Source organism: Tenrec ecaudatus, chromosome 6, assembly GCF_050624435.1.
Source record: "Tenrec ecaudatus isolate mTenEca1 chromosome 6, mTenEca1.hap1, whole genome shotgun sequence".
Taxonomy (NCBI): domain Eukaryota; kingdom Metazoa; phylum Chordata; class Mammalia; order Afrosoricida; family Tenrecidae; genus Tenrec; species Tenrec ecaudatus.
The window spans coordinates 161,609,685-161,624,299 of record NC_134535.1 but is presented as its reverse complement, the minus strand read 5'-3'; the positions used below and the strand labels follow the sequence as shown (position 1 = coordinate 161,624,299).

At 40.2% G+C, this 14,615-nt stretch overlaps 1 protein-coding gene across 1 annotated transcript in view; it reads left to right on the top strand.

The window, feature by feature from the left end:
- The window catches only part of ITGA8 (integrin subunit alpha 8), a 242,237-nt gene that overhangs the window by 26,353 nt on the left and 201,269 nt on the right, over positions 1-14,615 (top strand). Inside the window, exon 3 of the mRNA XM_075552439.1 lies at positions 5,450-5,550. Coding sequence (XP_075408554.1) covers positions 5,450-5,550 — 101 coding nt within the window. The remainder of the gene's footprint in view (positions 1-5,449; positions 5,551-14,615) is intronic.

Below are 14,615 nucleotides of genomic sequence, written 5' to 3'. Positions count from 1 at the left end.
TCTAAACCAGCAGCCAATATATAGTACTGTGTCTCCAATAGCCAGGATTCATGAGTCCAGGAACCAAGGGGTAGAAGCTGGAGTGGCACCACTCATTATTACTCCTAGTGATCCACTTGCAGCATTTTTGCTTCCTGTCCCAGCAACCCTGTATTCCTCAGGCCTGCAGGTCCTGGTCCAGAAGGAAGGAACTCTCCCACCTGGAAACAGCAGTGATTCCACTGAACTGGCAGCTGACATTGCCCCTGGTCTTTTGGGTTACTCATGCCTTTGGATCAACAGGTCAGGAAGGGTGTCACTGTACTAAGTGGTGTGATTGATCCTAATTACCAAGGAGAAATTGGACTGGTGTTACATAATGAAAGTTAAGAAGAAGACTATGTCTGGATCCAGTAGATGCTGCAGGCTGTCTTTTAGTACGACCATGCCCTGTGATTAGAGTGAATGGTAAACTACAGCAACCCAATCCTAACAGCATATCTAATGACCCAGTCCTTCAATCCTGAGGTTTCTAAATTGAAGGTCTGGGTCATCCCACTAGGCAAAAAACCATGGCTAGCTGAGGTGCTGGCCAAGGGCAAAGGCAATACAGAATAGGTAGTAGAAGGTAGTTCTACCTATCAATTATGACCACATGATCAATTGCAAAAGTGAGGTTATGGCTGTAAGGCTATCTTATTTACATGTGCTTATTGAATATCTTTCCTTTGTTCATGTATGAGGTACCAGATTCAATTAGATTCAGTGTGTTTTCATTTATATGTATGATAGATGTATGCTGTTAGGTTTAAGTGTGATTTCATTGATTTATGGAAATTATATATGGCTAAAGAATTGTGTACGGGTGCTAATCTGGCTAGAGGTGGACTGTAATAGGTAGGTTTATTGGGCCAATCTGTCCAATAGGAACATGTGGGATTAATCATGTCACAGTGTGATTGGAGGGCAAAGATATAAATGACTGCAAGGCCTCCCCTCCTCTTTCTTGATCTCTGGTGATCAGAGCATGCTGGCGCTAGTTTTCTGCCTCAACCTGGGAGCCTTACCACCTGTGAGCCAAGACCACCCATGGATGGTATCACTTGAGCTTGAGGCTCCTTTGAGACCAGCTTCGCTTCGCTGCTGGTGTGTACATTGCTTGAGCTTGGGGCTGGTGGATCCTGTCACCTTGCATTGCTTGTGTTTGATATCCCATCTAACCTGCTTTGCTAAGCTGCTGAACTACTGACTGTTGCTGACCCACTCTGCTGCTTGCTGCCTGTGGGAAGACTCGGCTTTCTTTGCCGTAGGAGGACTCTGCTGTTTGCCTCCTTGACCTTGAACCCAGTAGCCCACGTGAGTTGAAGGACTTCCAGTATATTAAGTGTTCCACGGAAATGAGTTGAACTGAACTCTCTATGTTGCTATGTGGACTAATTAGCTTTTATATTCCTTCTTGCTGTATAAACATATCCTCTTATATATATATAAAATCATTGGTGTCCTGGTTTTATTTCTCTAGAGAATCCTAACACAGCATGTGTGTGTGAGAAAGATTTTTATCAATAAATGGCTTACACCGTTGTAAAAGTTGGAAAGCTCAGTATAGTTCAAGTCTATTGGTCAGATGTGAACTGAGGTATCTTCTGACTTGTGTAGCTGTGGAAGTTGACACACATGACACAGGACAATGAAGCAGAAATGCCACAGGCCGGGGGATGCAGATATAAACAAATCGGAGGTTGGCCAAATGAATTCAAGGTATACTGACAACTCCTGTGATTGGCCGGTGACACATCAGGAGACTGACAAACCAACCTCAGGATCTCCAGCTCCAGCAGAAGGGGCAGGGGCAAACGAGAACTCAGCCCTGTTTAGCATCTCTCTTTGTACAAAAGGCCTCACCCCCAAGGAGGTGTCTTCAGGCTCCAACCTGATTGATAGGTTGGGTTCCACCCGGACCTTGCCCCAGGAATTTCTAGTTGATATAAACTCTAACCAACACAGGCCCTTAAGTTTGTCCCTATTTTCTCATTGATGATCTTTATAACTTGAATGTTTACAATCAGATCTTTGATCCATCTTGAGTCCATCTTGGAACCATCTTTGGGGGTAACATATGGGTCCTGTTGAATCCTTCTGCAGATGTAGATACAATTGTGCCACCCCCCTTGGTTAAGGAGGAGGTCTTTCTCATCATGATTTTTGGACCTTTGTTGAAGATATTTTGTCTACAGGTGTATTGATTTATTTCTGCTCTATTGGTCTATGCATCTATAATTGTGCCAGTATCAGGCTGTTTTGACTACTGGCTGTGTAATAGGATTTGAGGTCGTGTTGTGAGAGGCCTCCTACTTTGTTCTTCTTCATAAGCTGTTCTTTGGTTACACTAGGTCTCTTACCTCTCAACATAAAGTTAGTAATAATTATTTTTCATTTATTTAAAGATTTGGATCACAATTGCCTTATATTTGTAGAATGATTTACCCAGTGTTGATGTTTTCACAATGTTAAGCCTTTCTATCCATGAACATGAAATCCAGATCTAGCAAAAAGCAAGCGGGCCTTGCCACATATATAGAAGCAGACCACACCCCTGAGGAAATCCTCTTTCAATTGGTGGGCTGCTCAAAACAGATCCCATATGGAAGTGATTCCATTAAATCATATTTCATCATGGAAGATAGCTACATCTCGTGGAAGATAGCTACATCATAACTTGAAACTCACTGAAAATCATGGCCCAGGCAAGTTGACACACAAGTTTACCAGCACACTTCTTAATTTTTTTCACAGCATTTTATACCATTAGAAAGTATCTATTAGTTTGCCTATTTATTGACCATCTGTATTTACAAGTCGATGAGCAGAGGCTTTTATGCTCCATCCTGCACACACACCCACAATTCTAGAAATGTTTATTCCCTCAATAAACATTTTTTTTGAGTGAAAAGCAACATGTCACATATCTTTGGTCCATGGTCAAATGGGATCCACCAGGAACTTAATCCATGTGTATTTCCCCATTCTTTATTTTTTTTTAGTTAAAAAGAACACCCAAAAGATAATTATTTGTTTGAAAAATTATCTGCTCCATATGTTGTCTTAGCAGCACTCTTAGCAGGGCAGATTGCCAGATCTTTCTTTTGAGGTGACACTGAGCAGACTTGAACCACCAGTCCTTAGGTGAATTTTTGTTGTTCATAGCCATGAGCAAATCATTTGTGTCACTACTACCATACGTTCATCTCCAGGCCTTCTTCTGAGGTACCTGCAAATGGACTTGAACCTCCAGTCTTTTGGTAAAGTACATTAAGCACTTTCACCTCCCAGGGGCTCCTCCATAAACAGATACTTGTGGGTTTCTTCTCTATTATGTGCCTAGACTGGACCCAGAGTTAATGTAGCTCATTCATTTGTGCTCTTGGTTCAGAAGCAATTTGCTGCTGAAGAATAACTCAGTTTACACATTTCTTCCCTTAATTGCACACTTCCACTGTGTAACGTCAGAGAAGATGCCTCGTGAGATACAAGATGGAATAGCATCATTTTTTGTCTAGCACAGCCAAGCCAAGCGTGCAACTGGCTTCTTCTGTCTTTCCCCATATTTCATTTTCTCTTGTCATTTTTGAAGTCTGCTTTACTTAACTCATTTTGGGGATCTCCTTTATGTTTCAGTGGCTGGTTCTTCTCTTCCTGGTTTTATAAAAGGTCAGGAAATTCAGGTCCACGGGAGTACTTTCTCCCTGAGCTTAATCAAAGACACATGGGCAAGCTCGTGAGGTGTCACTAGTTGCAATCCTGGGTGCCAAGAACCCCTAATAATAATAATATATTACACTTGTGTGAGGTCCTTCCTGAATGTGGGCCTCCGGTTGGGTTTCCAGGTTTCTCATTAGGAGAGCTGTGAAAAGTTATGGGCCTTCAGTAGTATTGCCATAAGATTTCTGTAGTATACGACTTCACAGCTTATAAAACACTTCTGCGTTCATTTGTCTCATGTGATCTTTATGACTTTATGACCACCTGGGGACAGGTTATTCTCAGCTTCATTATACATATGGAGAAATGAAAACCCCCAAAGATGAAATGAATTGCCTAAGGTCGTACAGATAATGATAAGACGCTTCAGTTCTGAGTTCTATGATCTCTCTGGCTGCCTAGGCAAAACAAGATATATATGTTTATATCTTAAATTTTATCCTGTTAGCTGTTAAGCTACTTCAATGCTTTGCCAGTTATGTACACTTTGGATGAGGATTTCCAGAACTTGATTCCCAGCCCCACCCCCAAAACCTAAAGCATCAGAAACATAAAATGGGTAAAAATTTAAAACAGCACTTAGTGATTTTATACTAATATGTCAAAATGCAACCTTTAGGTTCAGATTGAGTTGATGCAATTTATTCTTAAAAGAAACAGTCTATAATTAGAAGTAAATTCAACTGAAGGTTTAATTACTTGTGTATTTTGGCTTCATTTAATAGGAAATTAAAATTCATTTTTAATACACTTATTAAACTATCAGGGAAGAAAAATAAGACACCCTACCAAGGGAAATACATAAAATAAAATGTCATAGCACAAATTCTTTTAAGAATTCATTAGCTATTATCGGTAAAGCTCCACTAGAACCATGTGGGAAATAAGGTTAATGGGGAGTTGAGAGGGAAAGAAACAATATCTGCTTTTTATTTAAAACCTGCCCGTGTGGTTGAGTTTCCACCCAGATGCCCCTCTGCCTCCCCATACCAACATCTGCGGAGTATATATAAAGGGATGTTAAAGAGTTACCTTCTGGGGCTGTGTGTAACTCAGTTGAAACTCAGTCTTCACCCTGATTTCTTCTTGAACACATGCTGAGAAGTGTTGTGTCTCAACATGTTTCACTGGACAAAAAGATGGTAGAGTTTCTTTAGAGCAGTTACAAATGTTCAATCTTAGATTTAAAACAAACCAATGTCTGAAATGTAGACTCAAGTTTGCAATATCATTCATCCTTGGAATTGCAAAATGTGAAGATATATATGTATATATGTGTGTGTTAGGAATTACCTGTCATGTCTAAATAGTTATTTTTATTTGATTGGCATTACTTTCTTTCATGAAAGTCATCCTAGAATTCAAACTTTAAAAGGAAATCCAACAGGGAATGAGGGTGGTTCTCCGGTGTTTGTTAATGTATACATTCTTTTATGTTTTTGCTCAGAAAAACTATTTTTAATAAGTCAAGTACCCATGAACACGGAATCCATAACTAGGCTCTTCATGATAGTCCATTGACCTAGTTGTCATTCATTTCACAATGCAACTGAATAGCTAACCGATCAACTTTTTCACTTTGTTGTTCTTCATGAGCATCTTCGCATTTTCTTAAAAAGATTGGCGTCGGCATTTAGAAATTATTTATAAGATATTCTAGCGAATGGCCATGTTTTACCTTCTGAACAATTCATATCCTTCCTGACAGACAACAGAAAGATCAGAGTGAATGGAACCAAAGAACCCATAGAGTTCAAGTCCAATCAGTGGTTTGGAGCAACCGTGAGAGCACACAAGGGGACAGTTGTGGTGAGTATGCACTGTGTTTGTGGTGTGGTCTTAGAATTCTATGTGGACTGAACTTTGCCTTAAAATTGCCTACTTACAAAAACCCTTACATGTAAGACCCGGTTAGACTTTCAAAGATGAACCTGATTGGCAGTTTAGAAGAGCCATTTAGAGCTTAAAATGGAAACTCTCCCATTTTGGTGTTTAAAGCTCTAGGGAATGAAATAAATGTGTGTGGCATTTTCAAATATTGAAAAACATCTAGGAAAGAAAAATAAGGAGCTAAATCCTCACAATGTTAATATTGTCTTGTTAAAGATTGGTGCAAAGGACTGATGGAGATGCGACGAAGGAATAGGATTGCTCATTTCAAATCCCAAGCAGAATCATCCCCACTGAGGCCCTGCTGACACTGGGACCTGATAGGAGAGAGTGCAGAGATCTGTGGAGTTCCCAGTGCAGTCTCCATGGCAGCAGACTGCCCTAACCCCCCCTCCCCCCTGCTAAAAGACTTCACCACTTCAATGTCTCACCATCAATGTCATCAAAGGGTTAATATGCTGGGGCATCACTGATCCTTTTCAGAACTAACAAGACAAAACAAATTAATCCCTGGATATCTGAGCTCATTAGCACGGTCTAAGTAAAAATCTCACTCCCAAAGCATTCAGCTTTGAAACGTTCCTATTTTATAATTTTGTTCTCATTGCCTTAAGCAAGGATACATGTCTCGATTGTGAGAAATTGATTATTGTATTAGAGGTGACCTAAAGGTGTTTTGCTTTATTTTTAGTTTAGGAGTTTGTTTTCTTTTTTTTACCTTGTTCACTTTCATTTCCTTACAACAATAAAGAAGTTATTTTGGCTTTGGGTATTTTCCTAAAGCTGCTTGAATTATGATTTAATAAGAATAATTACATAAATATATAGAGGAAATTCTTTGCTTTATTTGGCCTTGTGGTTAATTCTCTAAAGAGAATGTGACAGAAAACAAGTCATGTATAAAAGTAGAGATTAAAGAGCCCTCTCTAGGTACAAGGAGCCTCGTGGCAGAGTAGGTTATGAGTTGGGCTGATAACCAAAGAGTTAACAGTTTGAAACCATCAGCCATTCTAAGGGAGAAAGGTGAATTTTTGACTCTCGTAAGAGTTACAGTCTTGGGACCCCACAGGGGCTGGTCCACCTACAGGCGCATTATGAGTCAGAATGGACTCAATGGACCCCACAGGGGCAGGTCTACCTACAGGTGCATTATGAGTCAGAATGAACTTGATGACATTGAGTTTGAGTGAGAGTGATAAGCTCAGCCTTCATAATATACTTACCGTAGTCTCATATTTTCATTAGTCCAAGTTTTAAAAATCTTCTAGTGGCTTAGAAAAGGTCAAGGGTTAAAGCAATCAGCCACTAACTTAAAGGTCAACCGATTGCTTCTGTTCATATGACTGCCTTGGGAGCCCTATGGCTTTGAGTTGGAATTAAGTCTGTGGCAGTAGGCAGTGGACAGTGGACAGTGGTATATGGCGTATAGGCATTCACACTGATGCTAATTTTATAAAGTTAAATGGCCTTAAACATTCTTTTGGGGTGTTTTGATTATTTATCTATAATATATAATTTTTGCCTGTTTAATATTTGCATAAACCCTCAAAACCTCTGAAACTAAAATAATATATGCCATGACCACAATAATAAAAAGCTTGTATTTTAAAAATATGTAATAAGGAATAGGGTAATATATGTTATCTGCTTCAAGTTAAATTTGCTTCTTTGGCTGTTGAACTGCAGCATAACAGAGAATTCAGTTTGTCCTATGTGACATAGTCAGACCACAAAGTGTTGCCGGTGAAGCATCATTTGAATATCCACATACTGTGTAAAGACTTATTTGGTTTATGTCAAAGCCAAGGCTTGTAATTATCACAGCATCGGTGTGAGACAGAATGGTTATTAAACGGCTAACTTGTATGGACTGAGGGTAGGCAAAGTAGCGGATAGAACTTTCATGGCATTCAAAAGCCCTTTGGTGAGAAGGAAGGTGAAGTCTTGTGGCAAAGCGTGGAGGTTTCTCTAGTGAGTGTTTTCACCACACAAGTGAAATATGCATTTCATATCAAAAGCTTAGTTTGAATTTACAAACACGATCACTTGTCAGAACATGAAGGGGGTCTGCGACCCTAGGTGAGGGAAACCAGATGAGTGAGAGTTTTTATAGCTTGGCTAAGAGGTTATAAATCAGTTTTTCCATTTCTCAGAAGTCAAAAGTCAGGAGGTTACTTTGTAGAAGAGTGATTCACTTGGGAACAGAGTCAAGTTTGCTGAAAGTAGTTCTGTTTTGTTAGGTGCCATTGAGTCGGCTCTGACCCATAGCGTCCTTACGCACAACAGAAAGAAACACTGCATTGGTCCAAGTCATTCTCACAAGAGTCCTCACGATGGAGCCCATTGATGCAACCACTGTGTCAGTCTATCTCATTGACAGCCTTCCTCCCTTTTGACTGCCCTTCCACTTTACCAAACATCATGACCTTCTCCAGGGTCTGCACCCTCCTGACACATTGCCCAAAATATGTAAGACAAACTCTTGCCATCCTTGCATCTAAGGAGGACTCTGGCCTTACTTCTTCCAGGACAGATTGGCGCGCCCTCTTAGCAGCCCAGCGCACTTTCAACATTCTTCTCCAGCATCACAATGCACATGCATCAGTTTTCCTATGGTCTTCCTTATACAGTGTCCTACTTTCACATGCGTATGAGGCAATGAAGAAATGCTGGCTTGGATGAGATGCATCTTAGTCCTCAAAGTAGCATCACTGTTCTTCAACACTCTACAGAGGTCTTGTGCAGCAGATTTACCTAATGCAGCTCATCTTTTGATCTCTCTCTTTTAAAAATCATTTTATTGGGGGCTCGTACGCTTATCACAATCCATCCAACCATCCATTGTGTCAAGCACATTTGTACATTTGTTGCCATCATCATTCTCAAAACATCTACTTTCCACCCGAGCCCCTGGGATCAGCTCCTCATTTTTCCCCTCCCTCCCTGTTGCCCTGTCCCTCACAAACTCTTGATAATTTACAAGTCATTATTATTTTGTCATATCTTACACTGTCCAACGTCTCCCTTCACCCACTTTTCTGTTGACCAACCACCAGAGAGGAGGTTATAGGTTATACGTAGATCCTTGTAATTGGTTCCCCATTTCTACCCCACCTTTCCTCCAGCCTCCCATTATCACCACTCTCACCACTGGATCTGAGGGGTTCATCTGTCCTGTATTCCCTGTATTTCCAGTTCCCATCTGTACCAGTATACATCCTCCGGTCCAGCTGGATTTGTAAGGTAGAATTGGGATCATGATAGCTGGGGGAGGAAGCATTTAACAACTGGAGGAAAGTTGTATGTTTCATCATTGCTACACAGTGCCCTGACTGGCTTGTCTCCTTCCCATGACCTTTCTGTAAGGTGATGTCCAGTTGCCCACAAATGTCCTTTGGGTCCCCACTGTACACTCTCCCTAAGAAGGAAAAATCATATCATTGTGTGCTCACCTTCCCGATACAATCACGGAGGACAAATGGGGGCATAAGCAAGTGTGGTGAAGAAAGCTGATGCTGCCTGGCTATCAAAAGATATAGCATCTGGGGTCTTAAAGGCTTCAGGGTAAGCAAGTGGCCATCTAGCACAGAAGCATCAAAGCCCACATGGAAGAAGCACACCAGCCTGTGTGATCACGAGGTGTCGAAGGGATCAAGTATCAAGCATACATTCAGTGCAGTTTCAACTTCTTCCTTCAGCACCATTGGTTCTTGCTCAAGCGCTACCCCCTGAAATGGTGGAATGGCCACTAGTGCTTTTTGTTTCAGTGACTGTGTATTCTTTCCACCTTCTCTTGATGCTTCCCGCAGCGCTGAGTGTTTTGCCTATGGAATCTTTCAAGATAGCAACTCAAGTCTTGAATTTTTTCTTGAGTTCTTTCAGCTTCAGAGAACTGAGCATGCTGAGTGTGTTTTTCCCCTAGGGTTTTCTAATTCTAGGACCTTGTATGTTTCATTGTAGTATTTGGATTCGTCTCCTCGAGCTTCTATTATCTCCTTGACTTCATCCTTTCTTCCATCTGATTTAAATACTCTGTGATTAAGAGCAAGTTTTAGAGCCTCTTCTGACATCCACCTTGATCTTTTCTTTCTTTCCTCTCTTTTTAATGACCTTTTTCGTTCTTTGTGAATAATAGTATAGTGTTGACATCCTCCCACAGCTCATCAGGGACCCTGTCATTTGATGTTCCATGCATCAAATCTGTTACTGAGATATTCTCAAAATTCAGGTGGGATAGATTCAAAGTCGTATTCTGGATCTTGCAGGCTTCTTTTCATTTTCTTCAGCTTTATCCTTAACTTACATATTGAACAATTGATTGTTCCACTCTCGGCCCCTGGTCTGGTTTTATCTGCTGATGTTGACCTTCTCTATCATGCCTTCTCACAAATATAGTCAATTTGATTTCTGTGTATTTCATCTGGAGAAGTCCATGTGTATAGTCTCTGTTTGTGTTGCTAAAAAAGGTATTTTCTATGAACAAGTCATTGGTTTTGCAAAATTCTATCATGCAATCTCTAGCTTCATTTCTATCACCAAATCTATATGTTCCAACTTCTGTTCCTTCCTCTATGTTTCCAACTTTTGCATTCCAGTCACCAATTCATCTTGATTTCATGTTTGATCTACTTCTGACTGAAGTCTTTGGTAGAATTTTGAACTTCTTCATCATTAGCTTTTGTAGTTAGTGCCTAGATTTAAATAATATTTACATTGATTGGATATAATCCTATCACAAACAGTATTGTGCTTCATTATGGATCTAGCAAGATCCTTTTTGACAATGACTACCCTGCCATTCCTCTTGACTGTGTTACTGCAGCCATAGTAAATGATAGGATTTTCTGATTCATAATGGCCAATAGCCCATTTCAGCTCACTAATGTCTAGAGCAGTGATTCTCAACCTTCCTAATGCCACGACCCTTTAATACAGTTCCTTGTGTTGTGGTGACTCCCCAACCATAAAATTATTTTCATTGCTACTTCATAACTATAATTTTGCTACTATTATGAATCAGTCAACCCCTGTGAAAGGGTTGTTGGACCCCCCAGGGGGTCGCAACCCACAGGTTGAGAACCACTGGTCTACAATATCAATCCTAATACATTCCATTTCATTCTTGACCACTTCCAATTTTCCTAAATCCATACTCTGCACATTTCAAGTTCCAATTATTAGAAGATTTTTGCAGCTGTGTCTCTTTACTTTAAGTCATGGCCCACCGTGATCCCCAGTGAAGATACTGAAGTCTCCATTCCCACAGGTTTTTCTTGACTCATATCACCACGGCTAACTCCCCTCCAAGAAATCATCTCCTCTTCAGTCACATTTTGAGTGCCCTTGGACCTGAGGGGCCCATCCTCGGGCAGTATTTCTGACAATGTTCCACCACTGGTCTACCCGTTTGTTGTACTGCGGTGGCTTGTAGGTTGCTGTGAAGGTGGAAGGAATGCCACTGGTATCTCAAATGCCAGCAGGATCCCCCACAGGGAACAGGTTTCAGTGGAGCTTCCAGAATAAGAACAGACAGTCAATGAAGGACTCTGCTGCTACTTCAGAGGAAGAAGCCGCTGACAACCCAATGCATAACTTTTAAGCATGGTCAAATACTGAAAGCCAAACCAAAGGTAGCAGCAGGTACTTATACACTGCACTGAAAAACCAAGGACACACTTGAAATCATGAAAGAACTTGAAAACTGGGATCTGACCCTTTTAGTGCTTGAATAAATCAGGTAAAATGGACAGAGCATTTGATATAGCAAAACAGAAATTTTAACAGAGCCTATGCATTGTTTTTCTCATGTCTAGTAAGATAGTGCCATTCAATTAATTGAGAGAGAACATCGTGTTGGCTTTTTCAAATATCATGCTCATGGTAGAATCTAAGGGTCTGGAACAAGTAACAGAGAATTTTGAATAAACACCAGCTTTTCCCTTCCCATTCTTTAATTTTTGTTGCTCAAATTCTTTTAAAAAATCATTTTATTGGGGGCTCATACAACTCTTATCACAATCCAGACATCCATCCATTGTGTCAAGTACATTTGTACATGTGTTGCCATCATCATTTTCAAAACATTTTCCTTCTACTTGGTTGCTCAAATTCTTGATTTTAGGCAAAGTAAATTAGAAGCAAATTAGAAAATACTGTAATTGTTTCATTACAGTATTTTCTTACTATAACATCATAAATATCACCCAAATTAGAAAGTTTGGATGAGGCATCAAATAAGCTTTTGATCTAAAGCTTATTTGAGCTATATATTCTATATGCATAAGGATATACAGCTAATGTAATACTTTGGTCTGATATAATTATTTTAATTCTTATCGATAAGGGATGGGTTAAATTAAATTAACTAGGTACATTTTACCCAGCATACATTTTTTAAGCAAAATTTTCATGCCGACCATTAAATGTGTAAATATCTGAACACTTTCTCAGAGTGCCTGATGGTTCAGTGGGTTTCACACTGCGCTGCTCCCAGGAAGATCAGCAATTTGGAAACGACCAACCGCTCCAAAGTAAAAAGTTTTCTGCTCCAGCTTTGGAAACCCACAGAATCAGTTCTAGTCTGTCCTCCAGGGTCACTATCGTGAGAATCAACTCTTGGCAGTGAGTGAAAGGGTGAAAGAGTACTGGGAGGGCGGAGGAGTCGGCTTTAGGCTGCACATGAAGCTGTGCGTGTCTGTCAGGGTTTGCAGCCTTGGGCGCCCTACACCAGGTTGCTGTGAGCGGAACTTGATTACAAGGCAGTGGGCTTGGTCTGTTTGGCCTTGGCTTTGGGATGTTAGTCGAGAGGGCTTGGCGGCACAGCAGGCTAAGTTATCAACTCCAGTGAAGGTTTTCAGTCATGGAAGCCACATGGAGCAGATCTGCTTTGTCCCGTAAGGTGGCTGTAAGGCAACATTCACTCCATGGCAGTGAGTTTGGGCTTGGTTTATGTTAGCTGGAGATGTATACGGAAGTGTTTAATTCCTGGCCCTTTGTTTTTTGCTTGTTTGGGGTTTTTTTTTTTTTACTTTGCAAAACTAAAAAGGCATGAGAGGTAATTCATCTATTAAGAAGATTATCTGAGGTGGACAGAATTTATCTCAATGAATTTCCCCATAGAAAGTAGAGTCATTCAAAGACACTGGGATCTCCACAATCAGTGTTTAATACTTTCTAAATGACTCTGATCATGTCTGAGGAAACTGCTAAAATAGATGTAGATGCTTCTTTGGTTTAACCTTTGGTTATGCAGAGGATTAAAACCATTAAAAAAAACCCAAAACTCTGTGATTAGGGAGTAGCATGTCCAAATTAAAACAAAGTAAAAAACCACAACATCCACCTTAAGTGATAGATTAGGGGGGTCCACAAAACAGAGGTTTACATGGCTTTTTTTAAATGTAAATTAATCCTTTGCATTAAAAGAAATGGTTTTTATTTTCTTAATTAAAGCAAAATATTAGCCCAAGAATGGAACTTCTCCTCATTTGAATACATCCTATTATTAAAGTGATCATTTGTTTTTAGGGAAGCCCAGCTTTTAAAAGAGAAAGTATGTGGGCTTTGCTTTTAGAAACTATTTTCTTTTGCCAGGCTACTTTTAAAAATCCTGTAAGGGAAAACCCATTCCTTTTCATTTGTATAATTTACTCTGATTTTACAGTGTATTAAAAATTGCCCTTGAAGTTTCATTAACTCCAAACTACCAAGGTACTCATAAGCCTGCTGGAAGACAATTAATTCACCGATTCATATAACATAATTTTCCATAAATATATGCGTATTAATCTTAGCTGAAATTAGATCAAAGTGTACCCCTAGAACCCCGCATTTAAAAATACATATATATTTACTCCACATCCACAAGGCTGACTACTATCATAAAAATGAGTATTAGTGATCATGTGGAGAAATTGGAGCCTTTATGTATTGCTGATAAGAATATAAAATGATGCAGAAGACAGTCGCTATGGAAAACAGTTCCATTCCGAGGTACAAAGGAATCTGTGATTCCACTCTTGGAAACCTTTTTCAAACCCATCTGTTTGGATGGCTGACAGCACCTCCCTCATTTTTTCCTTCACCTCCTCTATGTGGTCAAACCACTGTCCTTTCATGTCCCTCTTTATTCATGGAAACAAAAAGATGTTTGTTGCACAGAGCGAGGTCAGGTGAGTAAGGTGCATGTGGCAAGAGAGGCATGCTGTTTTGGGTTTTGGGGATTTTTTTTGCCAAAAACTGGTGCATGGAGATGGCTGTGTGAGCAGGTACATTGTCATGGTGGCAATACAGGTAAACTGTCTGCCACAAATTGGGCCTTGCTTGTCACATACAATCTTTTCAGAATCTCTAAATAGAAAGCTTGATTAACAGTACGACCTGGTGTAATGAACTTGATGGCTTGATTGATGTTTGCTTTTGGGGTTGTAAAAATAGCACCATGTCTTGTCACCAGTTGACCTTGGGAAAAAGTCTGGGTCATTTCGGAGCTATTCTTACAAAGCACGGTAAGCTTTTACTGCACGCTCTTTTTCTCGGTCAGTCAGAACCTGAGGTACAAATGTCACGGTGACTCTTCTCATTCCCAAATCTTCCATTACAATTTGCTGAACTGAGCTCCAAGATAGTTCAGGTAACATTCCCATCTCTTCCATGGTCCATCTCTTCCATGGTCCATTGTCAACCTACAATCTGAGTTTTGTTGAAATTTTTGTCCATTCAGGAAGTTGGCAATGTCCAGAAAGTGTTTGTCTCATCAATTGACATTTCACCTTTTTTGAAACGAGAAAACTACTTGTGCACTGGAGTTTTTCCCAGCACACTGTCCTTGTAAGCTGTTTAACATCACAAGTTTCTGTGACATTTTTCCTGAGTAGGAAACAAAATTTCACAGCAGCATGCTGTTCTCTGAATTTGGCCATCACACACACACACACACACACACACACACACACACACACACACACATGCAAATGATGTTTGAG